At 50.5% G+C, this 15,125-nt stretch overlaps 1 protein-coding gene across 1 annotated transcript in view; it reads right to left on the bottom strand.

Annotated features, from left to right (window-relative positions):
• Positions 1 to 1,322: 1,322 nt before the first annotated feature.
• The window catches only part of nalcn (sodium leak channel, non-selective), a 197,398-nt gene continuing 183,595 nt past the window's right edge, over positions 1,323 to 15,125 (bottom strand). Inside the window, exons 35-46 of the mRNA XM_064311109.1 lie at positions 14,828 to 14,902; positions 14,287 to 14,406; positions 13,660 to 13,728; positions 13,004 to 13,152; positions 11,893 to 11,986; positions 10,836 to 10,968; positions 9,521 to 9,636; positions 8,949 to 9,106; positions 7,626 to 7,776; positions 6,063 to 6,212; positions 5,465 to 5,582; positions 1,323 to 3,751 (exon numbers count right to left, since the gene is read on the bottom strand). Coding sequence (XP_064167179.1) covers positions 3,558 to 3,751; positions 5,465 to 5,582; positions 6,063 to 6,212; positions 7,626 to 7,776; positions 8,949 to 9,106; positions 9,521 to 9,636; positions 10,836 to 10,968; positions 11,893 to 11,986; positions 13,004 to 13,152; positions 13,660 to 13,728; positions 14,287 to 14,406; positions 14,828 to 14,902 — 1,527 coding nt within the window. The 3' untranslated portion in view covers positions 1,323 to 3,557. The remainder of the gene's footprint in view (positions 3,752 to 5,464; positions 5,583 to 6,062; positions 6,213 to 7,625; positions 7,777 to 8,948; positions 9,107 to 9,520; positions 9,637 to 10,835; positions 10,969 to 11,892; positions 11,987 to 13,003; positions 13,153 to 13,659; positions 13,729 to 14,286; positions 14,407 to 14,827; positions 14,903 to 15,125) is intronic.

Below are 15,125 nucleotides of genomic sequence, written 5' to 3'. Positions count from 1 at the left end.
CATATGGCCAACTAAAGACTTTCCGAGGGTTTGTCTGCTTCCATCAGTAACCCTCGGTGGCATTTAAACATTAAAGGTGCTCCTATCTTTTAATAATACTGAAATAATGACATTGTGGCCTGTGTATGGAGCCCTTTATCAGGAGCACAGCTGAAGTATTTTTTTTATTTTTTTGTCTAAGCTGCACCTGTACCTTTAGGACAGGTAAGCATGCAGCAGGACTTCCTGATTTTTTCCCCTGGAGGAGACATGCCTCAGGTAAAAAAAAAAGGGTTTCACAAACAGAAAACCACTGGTTCCCCAGGACACTGGGACTCCTCTCCCTCCCAGTGTGGCCATCACGGTTCTGGACAACATCAATACGGACTTCAGTGACCCCCCCCTCCCCCCCCCCCCCCCATGAAGAGGTCTGGATGGCGACCAATCAGCAATGCCAGGGGGCTCCCTGGAGTCCACAAGCTGGGGATCAGTGAGCACACTGCCGTTCCAAATAATTTCACGCTTTAAGTGCTCCTCTGCTGCCCAACTGATTCACCGACAGGGATAAATAAAGCTGACACTTGAACGTAAAACAAGAGCAAGAATCAGAACTTCTATCCTTGAAAGGCTGAAATAATCGCACCACTACGTAGCAAGGCTTAATGTCTGTTCATTCTTCTTGGAAAAACAAAAAAAAGGATAAACTGATGGCTTACAGTTACCAAACAAGCATCCACTGAGATTACAAAGGAAGGATCACATAAAAGTAATATCCATATCCAAAAAAAAAAACATTCTGTTGAGAGGAAATGCTTGTGGACGGTTTGTCTTGTCTCAAGCCTTTCAGAAGAGGACGAGGCTTCATTGATGCCGAAAAACAGAAGGACTGCACAGACCGTCCGATCACTCAGCTGATCAGACGGCTCCAACCATGGCTACGGCAGGTCCGGTTAGCGTCAGGAATACCGTGTGGGATTTTATGGGCTTGTCTGGAATGATTCATGCTTTAATTGGGCCATCGTGTCTCATTGTACAGCATGCGTATTTCTAACATACATTTCTTGTAGCAACATTCAATTGTTAACGATTAAAAAATTGAAGAATAAAGAAAGCTTCCATCTGAAACAAGACAGATCCTTTTTATCTTCCTTACAAATGCGCGAATGAACTGCAGGTATATTCACATGTCCCGAATCTACAGTAGATAGTAGACATCAATCACATCTAGCAAATTCATGTTTTTATTACATCCCTGTTGACCACATGAAAATCAAACCAATGTGTCTTTAATTTGCTACAATTAATGAAATGGGTTTGATTAAATGAAAAAAGAAAAGCTTCAGTTAAATTAATAAATCTTTATTTTCTTTTACATTATATTTATAATTATATAATATCTATTCTATGTATAATTTAATATATATACATATACTTTTAAATAACAACACATTTTCCAAACTGATTTTGGTATGTCTCACCAAAACAATCTCCATCGGTGAGAATGTTTTTTTATGGCTTGTACAAAGTCATCTATCAAATCAGTCATACGTTCAAGTAGTCTCCTGTATAAAGTACTGCAATGAGAAGCAAAAACATACTTTTACTCCATACGGACATATTCACAGGAGTCCTTTTAAAATCTGACTATTTCCAAACTAACCATACAAACTTTTTTTTATAAAATTCCTTTTTTTATGAATTATAACCCCGACTTCACAAAAAAACATGTTTACACAGAACAGGTGCACATTCACGGTCACATTTACATGTGTGAGCAAAACTCTTTTTTTTTTCCTGAAGATTTCTTCTATTTAAAAGATTGTTTTCAGTTTGCCATTCACAGCAGCTCGAGATGGTCCCCGTTCAAAGCAGACGAGACTTAATGCACATAAAACACTGTGGGGGGGGAAGGAGAGGACGATGGCACCGCTGACAACAGCTGACAAATTAAAGCACAAATCAGAATTAGAGACAAGTCAGAGGACAGTGAGACTGCTTTAGTACAGCACGATCCTCCTGCTTGCAGCTGGTTTGGACTGTGGTCTCTGATTCGTTCCACCCTACCCATGTGACCACCCAAATCTTCCTGGAAACGCTTGGCAAACGTGGCCTCTGTCGCGGATATTAAGAGTTCGGGAACAGTGCTGGGAGGCCCGGCAGAGTAATGGCACAACAGGCCGGCTTGTTCTGCGCGTTCATCTTGCGGCAGTAACTCAAGGAGGAAAGCTGCCTGCGATTAAAGGCCTTCATAATGAGGTTAGCCAAACACCCAGCAGACACACACAGAGACACAGCCAAACACCCAGCAGACACACACAGAGACACAGCCAAACACCCAGCAGACACACACAGAGACACAGCCAAACACCGAACAGACACACACAGAGACACAGCCAAACACCGAACAGACACACACAGAGACACAGCCAAACACCCAGCAGACACACACACAGCCAAACACCCAGCAGACACACACACAGACACAGCCAAACACCCAGCAGACACACACAGAGACACAGCCAAACACCCAGCAGACACACACAGAGACACAGCCAAACACCCAGCAGACACACACACAGACACAGCCAAACACCCAGCAGACACACACAGAGACACAGCCAAACACCGAACAGACACACACACAGACACAGCCAAACACCCAGCAGACACACACAGAGACACAGCCAAACACCCAGCAGACACACACACAGACACAGCCAAACACCCAGCAGACACACACAGAGACACAGCCAAACACCCAGCAGACACACACAGAGACACAGCCAAACACCCAGCAGACACACACACACAGACACAGCCAAACACCCAGCAGACACACACAGAGACACAGCCAAACACCCAGCAGACACACACAGAGACACAGCCAAACACCCAGCAGACACACACAGAGACACAGCCAAACACCCAGCAGACACACACACAGACACAGCCAAACACCCAGCAGACACAGACAAAGACACAGCCAAACACCCAGCAGACACACACAGAGACACAGCCAAACACCCAGCAGACACACACACAGACACAGCCAAACACCGAACAGACACACAGAGACACAGCCAGCACACTGAAACAGGACAACACACACAACACACGCTTCCCCAGGAACATCCTTCAGGTATTACACACACACATGCAGACACACACACTCACTCACGTTGTGAATTCACACACACGCACAAACACACACATACACAGACACATACACACAACACACTCTAATGAGCAGACCACCACAAGACCCTTACACAACCCTGGACAGACACTGAGTGCTGAACGGTGTTTAGCGACAATGCCACTCAAACTTGAAGCCAGCAGTTAAGAAGCTGCAAAGAAGCTTTACATTTTCCCTGTCAGGTTGCTACACAGACCCCCTAATCCAGAGAGTCATATTCTCATGTTATCCGTATTCACGTGTGGGCCTTTCCTGATGCAGAATGGGATTAGGTTCCCAGTGTGTCACTCTGCCTCCAAACAGTTCTAGGACTACATTTCCCATCAGCACCTCTGCTTGCGCGCCCCTCGGCCTTCTGAACTCCAGGAAACGGCACCGACTCCTAAATGTCAATGAGGTCGTCGCCGCTCTCGTCGCTCTCCACGGTCAGCTGACGCGTCCACCACTTCTTGACCTCGGAGCCCGAGGACGCCTCGTCGCTGACCGGGTTCATCTTGCACACCACCGACTTGACGCTGGTCCGTCCTTCAGAGAGCAAAGCCAGAGAGGAAACTGACTGGCCCGCGGGTACTGGGGCTGCACGGCCAGAGACCAGAGAGAGGGGCTAATGCAGACACGGAGGCCCCAATACGGACCCGGAGGCCCCAATGCAGACACTCTGAGGCCCCAATGCAGACACTGAGGCCCCAATGCAGACATTGAGGGCCCCAATGCAGACACTCTGAGGCCCCAATGCAGACACTCTGAGGCCCCAATGCAGACACGGAGGCCCCAATGCAGACGCTGTGGCCCCAATGCAGACATTGAGGGCCCCAATGCAGACACTCTGAGGCCCCAATGCAGACACTCTGAGGCCCCAATGCAGACACTCTGAGGCCCCAATGCAGACATTGAGGGCCCCAATGCAGACACTGAGGCCCCAATGCGGACACTCGAGGCCCCAATGCGGACACTGAGGCCCCAATACGGACACGGAGGCCCCAATGCAGACACGGAGGCCCCAATGCAGACACTGAGGCCCCAATGCAGACACTCTGAGGCCCCAATGCAGACACGGAGGCCCCAATGCAGACACTGAGGCCCCAATGCAGACACTCTGAGGCCCCAATGCGGACACTCTGAGGCCCCAATGCAGACACTGAGGCCCCAATGCAGACACTGAGGCCCCAATGCGGACACGGTGGCCCCAATGCGGACATGGAGGCCCCAATGCAGACACGGAGGCCCCAATGCGGACACTGAGGCCCCAATGCAGACACTCTGAGGCCCCAATGCGGACACTGTGGCCCCAATGCAGACACTCTGAGGCCCCAATGCGGACACTGAGGCCCCAATGCAGACACTCTGAGGCCCCAATGCAGACACTCTGAGGCCCCAATGCGGACACTGAGGCCTCAGCCAGGCGTGCGTGCAAAAAACACTGAGCGGACTCAACGGATAATAGAGCCCAGTTTACACTTCCTTGCACTTCAACTTTTGACAAGTGGCGATCAACAGAACTGACGTATTTTCAACTGGAATAAAGTGTCGCACCACACCTTTTCTCAATGTTGTTATGTCACGGACAGATTTACAAATGCAAACTAACGGTCAGGAGTTTCAGCACCTCGTTACCACGGAAATAACAGAACTCCTCCCCGCAGGCCAAGCATAGTGCGACACCTTCATTTATGTTGTGCGACAAATTATCAATGACTCTGTTTTTTCTCCCAGGCAAAACATACCCTGGGGTTCATGTTCATGTTATTCAGAGTGAAGAAGAAACAGAGTTGGAATGAAAACGTTTCTCCATGGAATGTGTTCCGTTTAGAAATCAAAATGGTTGCTGTTAATTTGCATGCAGAGGTGTAGCCTTATTAAAGATGCATGCGTTCAGCAGCTGCAGTACAGCCTGCCTACTGTATAATTCTGTATTGCTCTCACATAAAACAAAATGGCCGTACTTTCTCAGGTTGCGCCGAAATGAAATTTGACGAAAATAAAAACATCAATCAAAACGGGCCCTCTCAGACACAACCTAAAGAGCGGCAAAATGCACATTAATACCCAGAAAACTCATTTCCTCCCGCAATTACAGCACAGCACGAGTTCCACTCGATGAGTAAAACCCCTGTGGCAGGGTACATTTCCCACGCGGTACAGTCATCGCTGATCCATGCAAGAGCAATCAGGTGAGTGTGTTTGTTTGGCGGTACTGCTGTATAAGGGTGAGGAGGCGGGGTGGCGGGGGCCGGTTTGGGGGTGGGGGGGTTTGGGGGGGATGGTGGGGGGGGGCGGACCCGCGCTCACCTGCCGGTAGACGCCATTGGCCCAGCTTCCTCTGGGGCTTGCCGATGTCGGTGGAGTCCTGCCGGTACCCGCCCCGGTCGGACAGCGTGGGGCTGAGGAGCTGCTGCAGGCTGCCGCTCTGCTGGGAGGATTCAGAGCACAGGTATCTGCAGGTGAACGCGTGTTCACTCCCACTCATTTAGAAGCTTTATTAATGACCCGCAGACATAAATGAGTCCTACATGCTGCACAGAGGGACAGTGCAGTATAATGGGTGGCAGCGTAATATAATGAGTCAGGAACTGATCGTTTAGTATCCTGGGTAGGACACTGCTGCTGCACCCTTAAGCAAGGTACTTCACCTGCGTTGCTTCAGTATATATCCAGTGGTATACATGGATGTAAATGCTATGTAAAAAACGTTGTGCAAGTCGCTAAATGGCTGTAATGGAACTATAATGTAATGTAACACATGTACTGATCATGTTGGCGGTCTGTGGGGTCTGTAGGGAGTGGCCTACCTCAGGCTGGTACGGGTTGTCCTGGTTGTGCGTTTGCTGTATGTAATGTAACATATGTACTGATCATATTGGAGGTTTGTGGGGTCCATAGGTCCTACCTCAGGCTGGGACGGGTTGTCCTGGTTGTGTGCGTTGGCGTCCTCGCTGGGCAGCGTGGTCTCGATGCTGGGCGGGTTGAGGAAGCGGCTGAGCTCCTGCTGCTGGCTCTCTCTCAGGCTGTGGATGATGCTGCAGGACTGCTGCTGCTTCTGTTAGAGAGCAGGCAGCACACACACACACCGCCGACTATTACACATACCGCCAGCCTTTACTCTCACACACACACCGCCAACTATTACACATACCGCCAACCACTACTCACACACACACCGCCAACTATTACACATACCGCCAACCTTTACTCTCACGCACACTCCGCCAACTATTACACACACCGCCAACTGTTACTCACACCGCCAACTATTACACACACCGCCAACTGTTACTCACACCGCCAACTGTTACTCACACCGCCAACTATTACACACACCGCCAACTGTTACTCACACCGCCAACTGTTACTCACACCGCCAACTATTACACACACCGCCAACTGTTACTCACACTGCCAACTGTTACTCACACCGCCAACTATTACACACACCGCCAACTGTTACTCTCACACATACCGCCAACCTTTACTCTCACACAGATACCACCAACTGTTACTCTCACACACACCGGCAACCATTCTGTGTGAATATGTATGCGTGTACATAACCACACATGCAGGGGTGTGTGTACGCATGCGAGTGTGTATGCAAGGGTGTGTGTACGCATGCGAGTGTGTATGCAAGGGTGTGTGTACGTATGCGAGTGTGTATGCAGGGGTGTGTGTATGCATGCGAGTGTGTATGCAGGGGTGTGTGTGCGCGTGCGAGTGTGTGTGCGCTGGTGTGTGTACGCGTGCGAGTGTGTATGCAGGGGTGTGTGTACGCATGAGAGTGTGTATGCAGGGGTGTGTGTGCGCATGCGAGTGTGTATGCAGGGGTGTGTGTACGCGTGCGAGTGTGTATGCAGGGGTGTGTGTACGCATGCGAGTGTGTATGTAGGGGTGTGTATGCAGGGGTGTGTGTATGCAGGGGTGTGTGTACGCATGCGGGTGTGTGTGTACGCATGCGAGTGTGTATGCAGGGGTGTGTGTGCGCGTGCGAGTGTGTATGCAGGGGTGTGTGTGCGCATGCGAGTGTGTGTGCACGGGTGTGTGTGCGCATGCGAGTGTGTATGCAGGGGTGTGTGTGCGCGTGCGAGTGTGTATGCAGGGGTGTGTGTGCGCATGTGAGTGTGTATGCAGGGGTGTGTGTACGCGTGCGAGTGTGTATGCAGGGGTGTGTGTGCGCGTGCGAGTGTGTATGCAGGGGCATGGGTATGCATGCGAGTGTGTATGCAGGGGTGTGTGTGTACGCATGAGAGTGTGTATGCAGGAGTGTGTGTATGCAGGGGTGTGTGTGCGCATGCGAGTGTGTATGCAGGGGTGTGTGTGCGCGTGCGAGTGTGTATGCAGGGGTGTGTGTACGTATGCGAGTGTGTATGCAGGGGTGTGTGTATGCATGCGAGTGTGTATGCAGGGGTGTGTGTATGCATGCGAGTGTGTATACAGGGGTGTGTGTACTGGCACTTACAGCCCGGATGCGTTTGAGGCACTTCTTGAGCCACATGCGGATGGTCTGTTTGGCCACCTCTTCTTCTATGGTGTACTCCAGCTGCTCCCGGGCGAGCAGCTCCTCCAGCTGCAGGCTCTTCCTGATATCCACCGAGCGGTACGACAGCATGCTGGGACCACAGAGTGTGTTACGCACAGCATTACTGCACACTGAACTGCATTACACTACATAATAATAGCTCATAAGTTACAGTTCCTTACACTGCATATTGCATTAATTATCATGTTACATGACCATTGTAATTATACAACTATCTGCTGACCAGTTCTCTCAGAGTCCTGATTCTGTTGGCTGCCCTTTTCAGTTACAGCTCAGAGGACCTGGTTCGGCTGTACCTCGGCTCAAAATGGCCCCCGCTCCGCTCCGCTCCGAACCCGAGTCATTAGAGACGAGTGTAATGAGCCGCCCACCGCTCTCTTATTTTAGGCTCTGAATCCTGAGCGGTGGGGAGCCTGATTAGCCTGGGGTCGGACGCCCCCGGCAGAGAGGAGCCGTGTCTCTCCTGAGTCACCGCTCCGGAACCACGCTCAAAACGAAGTGATCGAAAACGGATGTGTGTGTCAGCGGAGGTGTAACGGGCCTGTCTGCCCTCCCTCTCTCTCCGCCAGCTCCCTCTCTCTCTCCCTCCACCCGCTCTCTCTCTCCCTCTCTCAGCTCCTCTCTCCATCTGTCAGCTCGGTATAGTTTTTCCTGTAATTTGTTTGGTATAATGGAATATTTTTTTAAATTAAGTCATTTATTTTTCAGTCTGTGGGCATTATTTATTTTTTCTTTTTGCTTGTTTTTTTTTGTTTTCTTGTTTTGATTTCTCTTGATTTATTCAAAGGCCTCCTTCAACTCCCTCTCTCCCTCCACCAGCTCTCTCTCTCCCTCCCTCCTCCAGCTCTCCCTCCCTCTCCCTCCTCCAGCTCTCTCTCCCTCTCCCTCCTCCAGCTCTCCCTCCGTCCCTCCCTCACCCCCCCTCTCTCTCCCTCCTCTCTCCCTCTCTCCCTCCCTCCCTCCCTCCTCCTCCCTCCCTCCCTCCCCTCCTCCCTCCCCTCCTCTCTCCCTCCCCCCTCCCCCTCTCCTCCATCCTCTCCCTTCCTCCGTCAGCTCTCCCTCCCTCTCCCTCCACCAGCTCTCTCTCTCCCTCCCTCCTCCAGCTCTCCCTCCCTCCCTCCTCCTCCAGCTCTCCCTCTCTCCTCCCTCCCCCTCCCTCCCTCCCTCCCCTCCCTCCCCTCCCCCCCCCCTCCCCCCTCTCCCCCTCCTCCCTCCCTCCCTCTCTCCCTCCCTCTCTCTCACCTCAGCACATCGTGGAAGGTGACGTCGCCCCCGTTGTGCAGCCTCTCCATCTCGTAGCACATGTGCTTGAAGAGCAGCTTGTCCTTGTCCAGGTCCACCTCCAGCCGGCCCCTCAGCAGCCGGAGCAGGAACTTCACCCGCGACGTGGGGATGACGCCCTGAGAGGGGGAGTCACATCCTGTTACATCCCGTCACATCCAGTCACATCCCGTCACATCCGTTCTCGGTTTATTAAAGTGCAGAAAGCACAAGTGTTTCAGAAGCACTCGTAGGCTGACCTAATGATCCTGTGCAGTCAGCTACAGCAAACAAAAGTGTTTTTTTCTGACTCAGAAGGACAAACACTGCATATACGCATGCCCACTCATATCACAAATGATGTCTCGTTATGGATTCTGACACGCTTCTCTTCTTTCACTGCTTCAGAGGAAGAGAATAACCACTTCTGACTGACGTCACGTCTGATTGGGCAGTTCACGCTGGCGGTTCTCTTGATTCCCGCCATAAAGCCTTCGGTAATAGCGCCTCTCGATAAAAGGAAGGGGCACCAGAGGGCACCCTGCCCCACGCACCTCCCTCTTGTCGTCCACCATGTTCCAGATGATCTGGAAGTGGCGCAGGTCGTTGTAGCTCAGCAGCTGGTCTTCCTCGGTGGAGTAGAAGAGAGAGAAGTTCTCCACGATGATGGCTGCGAAACAGGAAGCAGAGCGCCCCACCAGCCTGTGAGTCTCAGGTCTGAGAGTGCATCCATGTTCAGGAAACACGCCCCACTCCGTGTTCAGTGTATTTGTGTTCAGGAAACACGCCTCACTCCGTGTTCAGTGTATTTGTGTTCAGGAAACACGCCTAATTCCGCGTTCAGTGTATTTTTGTTCAGAAAACCACTAACGTTTGAGGCCAGTGAAGAGGCAGAGACAGTCAAAATTAGGAGATTATTTTATGAAAGGTTTTCAGGCCGCTGCATACGCTCATCAGGATTCTTTCAACGTTCTCTCTGAATATTAAGCCATTGTGCTCCAAAATGAAGCAGATAATTCAGTCTGGTGGGAACATTATCACTGGCAGGAAATAATAACGGTAAAATGACAGTCAGAGAAATACATTACATCCGCCAATGAGGCCGAAGACAGGAGGAAATCACACAGGAATAATAAGTGTTTATGAAACAGGAAATAGTCTCCGGTGTGTGAGGCTGCACAGACAGGCCTACCCACCAGCAGGTTGAGCATGAAGTCAGCGATGATGACCCACACTTACCCACCAGCAGGTTGAGCATGATGTAAGCGATGATGACGTAGAGCCACACTTACCCACCAGCAGGTTGAGCATGATGTAAGCGATGATGACGTAGAGCCACACTTACCCACGAGCAGGTTGAGCATGATGTAAGCGATGATGGCCCACACTTACCCACCAGCAGGTTGAGCATGATGTAAGCGATGATGACGTAGAGCCACACTTACCCACGAGCAGGTTGAGCATGATGTCAGCGATGATGACGTAGAGCCACACTTACCCACCAGCAGGTTGAGCATGATGTAAGCGATGATGACGTAGAGCCACACTTACCCACCAGCAGGTTGAGCATGATGTAAGCAATGATGACGTAGAGCCACACTTACCCACCAGCAGGTTGAGCATGATGTAAGCAATGATGACGTAGAGCCACACTTACCCACCAGCAGGTTGAGCATGATGTAAGCGATGATGACGTAGAGCCACACTTACCCACTAGCAGGTTGAGCATGATGTCAGCGATGATGACGTAGAGCCACACTTACCCACGAGCAGGTTGAGCATGATATAAGCGATGATGACGTAGAGCCACACTTACCCACGAGCAGGTTGAGCATGATGTCAGCGATGATGACGTAGAGCCACACTTACCCACCAGCAGGTTGAGCATGATGTAAGCAATGATGACGTAGAAAGAGCAGAAGTAGATGAGGGCACCGGCGTAGTTTCCGCAGTCGGTCTCCCAGTAGCGGTGTTTGTCTGGAGTACAGAACGGCGGCTGCACCTGTGGGGGGGGGGGGGGGGGAGAGGGACAGGTTTAAGGGCCGAGCCTGAGCTCTTAAAATAACTGCCAAACGCGAAGCTATTCTCCTCATACACCACGTTTAAAACTGGTTTAAGGGAGTTACTGGGAGAAATTTATTCAGGAAAATGGCAAGCACTGTTTGGCTGAATGGCCTGTTCTCATCGTTATGTTATGTTATGTTAAATAAAAAACAGGGTAAGAATAACATTGGGTGTGTCAAAAGTTAACAGCCTTGTGTAAGGACCATCGCAAGCTTGAAAGGTCCAGCTGAACACACTGAGCACACTCTGCTCTGTAGTCTGCAAATGAATTTCAAAACCACGCAGCCTGTTAATGCTGTTAATTCTGCACAGTTCACTACCAACAGTTTCAGAGAAGAGCTCCAGGTGTCCTGCTTTGAAAGGAGGAATATCTCCCTGACATGCACGGATGCACACCTGCATTACTGGAGAGTCCTGCTCTATTTATTACTAACTTCCAGGTGCTGCAAACTGGGGTGAGGCGTGGTCCGAAGCAGACGCGTGGAAAATCCAGGTTCAGAAGGTAGAAGTCCTACCCGGTGTTCTTGTTCCAATCGCCTGGATTTGCTAATTAGCAGAATTCTTCAGCCAGGCGGTTGAACTAACGAGTGAAATCAGCTGGCTGAGTTCATGGGTGGTAGAAACACATGACAGGACTTTCACATTCTGACCGCTGGATGTTCCATTTCTGGTCCAGAGCTGGTGGCTTCCTCTCGATAGCTCAGCTGAGAGGGGGGTTCTCTATGGTTCTCTACGCTCTCCTATAGGGCTCAGGTAGCCGAACAGAAGAACAGACACTTCCTCTCGATGGCTGAGCCAATAGGGTGTTCTCTGCGGTCACCTGTAAGGCCCAGGTTGCCGATCGGCGAGCCGTGGCCCTTACCATGCAGTCGTGCATGATCTTGTTCCAGTCCTCTCCCGTGACGATGCGGAACAGCACCGTGATGGCCTTCCCCGCCGTGGAGAAGTTGGCGTGCCTGCCACGTTCAACAAAACGCACGTTCAGGATTGGCTGGACCAAAGTGCATGTCGCAGCTATGCAAAAGCCAGTCAGTGCAAACCTTTGCTGGGGTCCCACCCCTGCTGAACATTCCAGCTTAAACCAGCCTAAGATGGTCAAGCACTGTGTTTTTGGCAGTCACCAGCTGACCACCCTATATAGTCAGCTAGTCCACCAGTTTGACCACCAGCTTACTCTACCAACTTAACCAGCTTTGACTAGCTTTGTCCAGCTAGAGACTAACTTTGACCAGCCACAGACCAGCTATGACCAGGCAGAAGTATCGAAGACAAAACTTTAACCAGCTTACAATCCCAGCTGGTCTACGGTGGAATTTTCAGCAGGGACTTCATCTTGCTCTGGTGCTAGTGCGCGAGCCATTTTGTCAGGTGCGACCTTTTGCTTTTTTGGGAAGGGCATCTGATTCTACCGTCGGTTTGTCATCACCTTCCTCCTTTCTCACAAGTAATGAGTTTTGGCAACAGCCTAAATGACCAGATCAGTTTCTGAATAAAAAAAAAGAATGTGAGGAAACAAAAAAAAACCTGCTTGCTGGAATAAGTTATTCAAAGATAAGGACAGAGTGCACTATGGCTAGATATTCTGTCATCCAATTAACAAGACAAAGAAAACCCAGTTTAGTGGAAAGCTCATTTAAGAAGAGAAGAATAAGAGATGAATAGTGACACGTTCAGCGTTGGCAGTTGCACACTTTCCTCCGTGTGAAATCTAACAGACTCCCACTGTTCCTGCCAGCACGGGGAGTGCCTGTGGAGGGAGATACAAGTCTCACGTTCGCTGGAGTGACACTTTGGGCCCTTACTCGTTAAAAAGCGGGGTGGGGGGTGGTTGGGGGGGAAGACCTGTTGATGTTCTCTCGGGGGTGGTTGGGGGTGGGGGGAAGACATGTTGATGTTCTCTCGGGGGGTGGTTTGGGGGGGGGCAGACCTGTTGATGTTCTCTCGGGGGGTGGTTGAGGGGTGGGGGGGCAGACCTGTTGATGTTCTCTCCATACTTGACGGTGCCGAAGAGGACCACCCCGGCGAAGGCGTAGCAGAGGAGGAGGAGGAACATGCCCACGATGATGAAGAAGCTCTTGTACATGCTGACCACCACTGTGAGCAGCAGCATCTTCAGCGTTACCTGAGGGGAGGGGGAATGGGGGTGGACAGATAGAACAGGTAAACAAACAAACAAAAAAAAATCACTTGACACATCAGACTCAAAATGTCAGAGTCAGGCCTGAGGTCAGAGAACTAAACTTGTAACCCAAAGGTTGCAGGTTCAATTCCCAGGTTAGACACTGCTGTTGAGAAAGGTACCTCTTTGGTGAACCAATGGGACACAAAGTACTGAAATAATAGATGGCCTAATTCTGTTATGAGACTACTTTCCTCTACAGTCTAAACACAGGAAAACAGGCTAGTAGAGGTCTATCCATCCCTGGTTCTGGAGGGTGAATCTAATATTTTCAGGCTTGACGGTTCTATTTGAGCCCTGCACAGCTCTTACAGTGTTTACGGTTTACAGAAAGCAGGAAGAACTGCAGAGTTAAGCAGCCCTGAAAATGACGAAAGAGACGAGGATATCTGACGAATCGGACGCGATTCTGAACCCCCCACACCCCCCCCCCCACGCTCACATACTCACATGCTTCCCGCAGATGGTGAAGAACCTGAAGACAATGACACAGGTGCCCATCATGTAGGTGTAGGCATTCTGCAGATCAGATCAGACAGAACAGGAGGATTCTTCATTCTGGCTCACTGCACTGACCAAGTCAGCGACTTTCACTTCACTTCAATTCAATTTCATTTCCTATAGCGCTTTCTATAAAGGGCACTGTCACAAAGCAGCCTTCCAGACATCCAGGCCTGAACCCCCACCCCCCTCAAGAGCAGGCCTGGGGCGGCCGTGGCAGGGAAAATGACTGGAGCAGAACCGGACTCAGAGGGGGAACCCGGAGCAGAACCTGACTCAGAGGGGGAACCCTGAGCAGAACCTGACTCAGAGGGGGAACCTGGAGCAGAACCTGACTCAGAGGGGGAACCTGGAGCAGAACCTGACTCAGAAGGTGAACCCTGAGCAGAATCTGACTGGACCAGAACCTGAAGGGGGGAGCCCATCTGCCGCTGGCTGGCACTGGTTGAGTGTTCTGAGCGATCCCAGCTGACTGCTCTCCAAACCACTTCAGCCGGACAGACGCACCGCAGTTTAACGCGCACGCTGGAGGAGCGTAAGGCTCGGCTCACGGCCCGCTACCAGGACGAGGCTTACCAGCAGGGCGAAGTGCAGGACGATCCATATCACCCCCAGGGAGGTCACCAGGAGGTCGTAACGGTTCCTCCTGCTCTGCCAGTACCCGGCTGGCGACATGGCGATCAGTTTCATTGTCACCTGGACCGTCAATCAAAAAATCTATCAAAGTGTATTTATATAGCGCACTTCAACTGTCACAATACACTTCACAGACAACCCTGGCCTAAACCTCCCCACAGGAGCAAGCCTAAAGCAACAGTGGCAAGGAAAAACTCCCTGTGGCAGACCCATGGTAGAGCCCGCCTATCATCTTTGAAATGCAACCAATACTCTGAGAGAGCGCTAACAATATTTCCCACATTATTATCGCTGTTCAAACACTTGATTAGGTTAGAAAATAATTCACTTTGAAACTTCAGAGTCAATCGCCAACGCTGCAGGTCTGTATAAGGATTTAGAGTCGTCCGAGCAACAGATTTCACCTCCAGTAGTTTTCTAAGTGCTCTATTCCATGTCTATTTTGCTTTTGTGACCAACAGGAGAAGCACACCAGCCTTACCTCCAGCACAAATATGAAGGTGAAGATCACTGACATGGTCGCCAGGGAAAACGTCACAGGGTCATCCACATCCCACTGAAACACACGCACACACACACGTCACATACACACACACACACAAAATCTAAATGTGAGTGAGCTTGAATATTAAGTTGGGGCCTTGTTCAAGACTGAAATCTCTGATACCCATTGAGGATTTAAAACACACTGCAGTAAAACTATTACTTTTCTCACCTTAACTAAAAAAACTATAACTGCAACTTTCCTCACTTCAACTGAAAAAATGGTGACTTTCTCA

Source organism: Anguilla rostrata, chromosome 15 (genome assembly GCF_018555375.3).
Source record: "Anguilla rostrata isolate EN2019 chromosome 15, ASM1855537v3, whole genome shotgun sequence".
NCBI classification, from domain to species: Eukaryota; Metazoa; Chordata; class Actinopteri; order Anguilliformes; family Anguillidae; genus Anguilla; species Anguilla rostrata.
The sequence above is the reverse complement of the archived record's forward strand: the minus strand, read 5'-3'. Positions and strand labels throughout refer to the sequence as shown.